At 37.6% G+C, this 4,200-nt stretch overlaps 1 protein-coding gene across 1 annotated transcript; it reads right to left on the reverse strand.

Annotated features, from left to right (window-relative positions):
* Positions 1–903: 903 nt before the first annotated feature.
* On the reverse strand, positions 904–2,470 carry LOC115987804 (probable BOI-related E3 ubiquitin-protein ligase 3). The gene is made up of 3 exons (XM_031111415.1): positions 2,184–2,470; positions 1,736–2,111; positions 904–1,618 (listed from the first exon to the last, which is right to left on the reverse strand). Exons 1-3 carry the CDS (start codon positions 2,237–2,239, stop codon positions 956–958), a joined length of 1,095 nt encoding a protein of 364 aa, XP_030967275.1. The 5' UTR covers positions 2,240–2,470; the 3' UTR covers positions 904–955.
* Between the last annotated feature and the right edge of the window lie 1,730 nt (positions 2,471–4,200).

Consider the following 4,200-nt stretch of genomic DNA (forward strand, 5'->3'; position numbering starts at 1 on the left):
TTGCGCGCGTCCTACGTGTCAGCTTTTGCCTCACACCTGTCTTTTTCAGATTTCCCCATCTCGTTGACCCCACGCTTTCACTTAATGGAGCGTGGCGTACACGCTCCGACCCAAACCCCACTCCCCCCTAACCCTTAGTACTTGTACTAGGACTAGTAATAGTAGTAACAGTAGTTGTTGGTCTATATAATAATATACTATTATTATTGTTGTTGTTATTATTGTACTACACATTACAATGTACTAGCTGTCAGGTAGATTGGCCTTGAGTCCCACATTTGGGTCCCACATTATATCAACATCATCCATGAATATGATCCTTTCTTTCCCATCCTCTTCACTTCTTTCGAGTCTTCAGTCTTGACCCTAACTTTTTTTTTTTTTGGCCTTAACTCCCGAACTACCTTGAGCAAAGAGTTTTGTGATGATACGCTTGCTTGCATTATCCACGGCCTTTCAAAAGTTTTTAAAACTAAAAGTTAAAAAGTAAAACAAACCTAGTAATGTCTATCAACAAAACTAGATAAGGGATCAAACAAAATTAGCCTAAAAAATGGTCTCAAATCTTTTACAACTTGGCTTCTTGATTTTGAAGAACTACAATGCTAGAAGATTTCCAAATTTAATGTACCAAAATAGAGAAATACATACAAAAAGAAAAAAAGAAAAATTGGGATATGTGGTGAATTGGTATGTAGATTTTTTTTTTCAACAGGGATCAAACAAAATTAGCCTTAAAAAATGGGCTCAAATTTACAACTTGGTTTTCTTGATTTTTGGAGGCCTTTTAATTTCAACTACAATGCTAGAAGATTTCCAAATTTAATGTACCTCAAAAGAGAGAGAGAGCAATACATACAGAATGAAAAAAGAAAGAGAAAAAGAAAAGAAAAGAAAGACAAATTAAGAAAAAGAAAAATTGGGATTTATGGTGAATTGGGTATATGTAAAATTTTCAGGACAAGTTAACATGGACACTGGCGTTCTTGGGTGATTTACAGATGGGGCAAATGTGAAGTGTAGACCCACAAACAGTACATAGACAGAGGTGTCTACAGGGCAAAAGCAGTACACACGACTCTTGTTTGCCACAGTTCCTGCACCACCTATTGTTCCCACATTCACTACTAGTCCTGTAATTGTCATTATAATAATTACCATTACAATTACCATTACCATCATCATCCTTATCCTGCGCCACCCCACATGCTAACGTGCGCCTCCCTCCTTCAACAACAATAACGTCTCTATGATGATGATCTTCTTCTTCGCCACTGCTTCCACAGCACGACTGTGCATCGTCCATGAGTAGTGCTGCTTCATCTAATGCTGCGCCGTGGGTGCGTTCTTCCTTAACCTGCGCTGCCAAGACTTGTTCTAAGTTTGATCTCAAAGCATTGGCTGTGGCCTCGTTGGTTTGGGCTAAGTCACGCCAAATTTGATTCTCTATGCACAACGATTTCACTCTCTCTTCTAAAGCCCAGTTCATTTTACCAATTTTCTCTATCTCTTCCTCTTTAGCCTTTAGCCTCTTCATCATCCCCACTTCTATTGCTTCAACAATCCTCCGAGCTTGCCTTTTTCTCTTTTCTTCTATCTCCATCCTCACCTTCTCCATCTGAAAAAAACACACCCAAAAACCAAAACTTTCAGTGACCCTTTAATCAAAAGGTAAAGACTTTGTATTGGATATTGAATAAAACATGTGTATATGTATGTTCTTGTGAATACGTACATGTTGAGAAATGAGACGGTCGATATCGAATTGGTGTTGTTGGATCTGAAAGGAAATGTCTTCACCGAGAAAAGAGAAGGACCCGCAATTCTTTTGTGGCTGAGGAGTGGTTTGGTGATGAGAGAGGAAGCTCAAACTGGGGTTGATCATGGAGTCTCTTGAGCGCTTTCTCGAGATGGGAATAGGGATGTTATAGGTGAGACCGCTCTCTGATTTTATCGCTGCCTTTTGAGGAATCGAATCGTTCATCAAAGAATTGTATGCAGCTGGCAACATAGTCTCTGTTGTTGTTCCTGATAATGGAACTGTGTATGTGTATCCCATCTGGTTGTTGTTGTACATGTTTGTGTTTGCTTCAATGGGGTTCATCATTTCCCTGCAAAGTTCATCACTTTCCCATTAGTTTTGCCAAAACAAACACACAAGAGAGAGAGAGAGGTATGTGTACCTGTTTCCTATGAGTTGAGAAGGGAAGAGATTGAGATGCCGAGCCTCGACAGCCATGAAGATAGATGATATATATGGGAGAGTTTTGTTTTTGTGTTTTTGATTTTGTTTGTGTGTTTGTGTATTCTGTGAGTCTGGCTCTATCTCTAGCTATTTGTATGCGTTTAGTTGTGTGTTGGGTTTTTGTTGTTGAATGGGTTTTCTTATCTTTAGGCTTTTTAGAAGGGGGGAAGATATAGTATTGATATGAGAGGCAACGACAAGGACGAGCTAATGAACAAAAGGGCATGCAATAGAGGTGGCAAGCCTGTATGGTGGGGTTTATTTAGGGTTTGGTTTGGTTTACAATTAAATTTTAATAAATAAAAAATAAAAAAATAAACCCACTTTTTTAGATGGAATAATAACAATTACAAAGTAAAAGTAAAAGAAGAGAGAGAGAGAGACTGAGAGAGATTTGTGTGTTGGTTTTGGTTTTGTTTATTTTAGGATTCGGTTACCAGAAAAGCCCTTCTTCCTACTTGGCTCCAATTTCGTAACCAACAAAGATCCGGTCAGTCCCTTAATTCCAGCGATATACTAGGGGTATTTCCGGAATATAGGCTCGAGTTTATCGTAGCCTTGGTTAATTTTTTTTTTTTTTTTCAAGAAAAAAAATTTTACAAAGAAAGAGGTAAAGACTAGACTAAAGACTGAAGCGTGGGATTAAATAACTGACAAACTGGGCATCTGCCACGTATCATTTGCCGAACTGAGCCTGCCAGGTAGTGCCACGTGGACATAGCTACACTCCGACGCACCCACCCTTTACTCAATTCTCTTTTATCTTTTTCTGCTCAGTCGTCCCTGATTCCTGTACAGAACAACGTGGTGAGCGTGGACCCAAATTTGGGTACACATGTGGGGTCCAGATTGTTTTAAATGGGTCCCATAATTGGTGTGAACACTCAATAGTGAATAAATACCCAAAAAAAAAAAAAATGCTAACAATAAGTTAGGGCACAACTAAGGTAAGCTTTGTAGATCCCACGAGATACTCGGGTGGTAAGTTTGTTAGTCTGTTCATGTTCAATCCAATGCACAATCGATTTATAGGATTTTCGGGATGTATCATAAATAGGGAGTAAAAAAAGTTTGATGAAACACTATTTTGTTAACATTAAGATAGGGAACAATTAAGGTAAGTTTTGTGGACCCTACAAGATACTCAGATGATGAATTCATTAGTCTATTCACGTTCAATCCAACACGCTATCCACTTCTAAGATTTTCAAGATGTATCATAAATAGAGAGTAAAAAAAAGAAACGTTTGGAGGGAACGCTACTAGCATTACTTTATTACTTTATTGTAAATTTTATAAAAAAAAATTATATGTGAGGGTGAGGGGGCCAAGTGGGAGGTGACAGCGTGGACAGGATGTGGGACCCACACTTTTTGAGGCTGTCTGAGAAAAAAGGGCTAGTGGCCGTTGTGGGTGGGACGGTCGGGATTTGGTCCTTTGGCAGTTTCATACTTTTTATAATTTTAATTTTAAAGGTAGCAGTGAGGACAGGTTAACTCATGCGACTCCGCATGGGAAACGTTGGTTGTGATTTTTTGGACTGTTCCTTAATCCTTACACGTGGCAAAATCTATGTATGGAGCTTATAGATATCTCCAATGCTTTATTTTATATGTGCTATTTATATATATAAAAAATAGAGTTTATATAATATATGGTTCACATGTGCTGAAAAATTTACGTTAATCTCTCTCACCTAATGACTTTGTCGTTTTTACTCAATGACTGGTTTACACGACTTTTTTATATTTAGAAAAAGAAAAATCTTGGTTACAACTTATTCATGAAATTAAGCCCATATATATACATATAGATTTGCTATAAATACACCCTAAGTGTAGAAAAAATGATATTGCATGAATTTGGATGGTCCACATTAATTATTTCCTCAATATATATAAAAAAAATAGCTAATTTGCATGGAAACCAAAAAAAAAAAAAACGAATAAGTAGTA

Source organism: Quercus lobata, chromosome 4 (assembly GCF_001633185.2).
Source record: "Quercus lobata isolate SW786 chromosome 4, ValleyOak3.0 Primary Assembly, whole genome shotgun sequence".
Lineage (NCBI taxonomy): Eukaryota > Viridiplantae > Streptophyta > Magnoliopsida > Fagales > Fagaceae > Quercus > Quercus lobata.

Coding starts and splice junctions, on each gene's coding strand:
- LOC115987804 (XM_031111415.1), bottom strand. CDS start 2,239: ATGGCTGTCGAGGCTCGGCATCTCAATCTCTTCCCTTCTCAACTCATA. Junction 2,112..2,183: donor TCTCAACTCATAGGAAACAG/GTACACATACCT, acceptor TGAACTTTGCAG/GGAAATGATGAACCCCATTG. Junction 1,619..1,735: donor ACCGTCTCATTTCTCAACAT/GTACGTATTCAC, acceptor TGTTTTTTTCAG/ATGGAGAAGGTGAGGATGGA.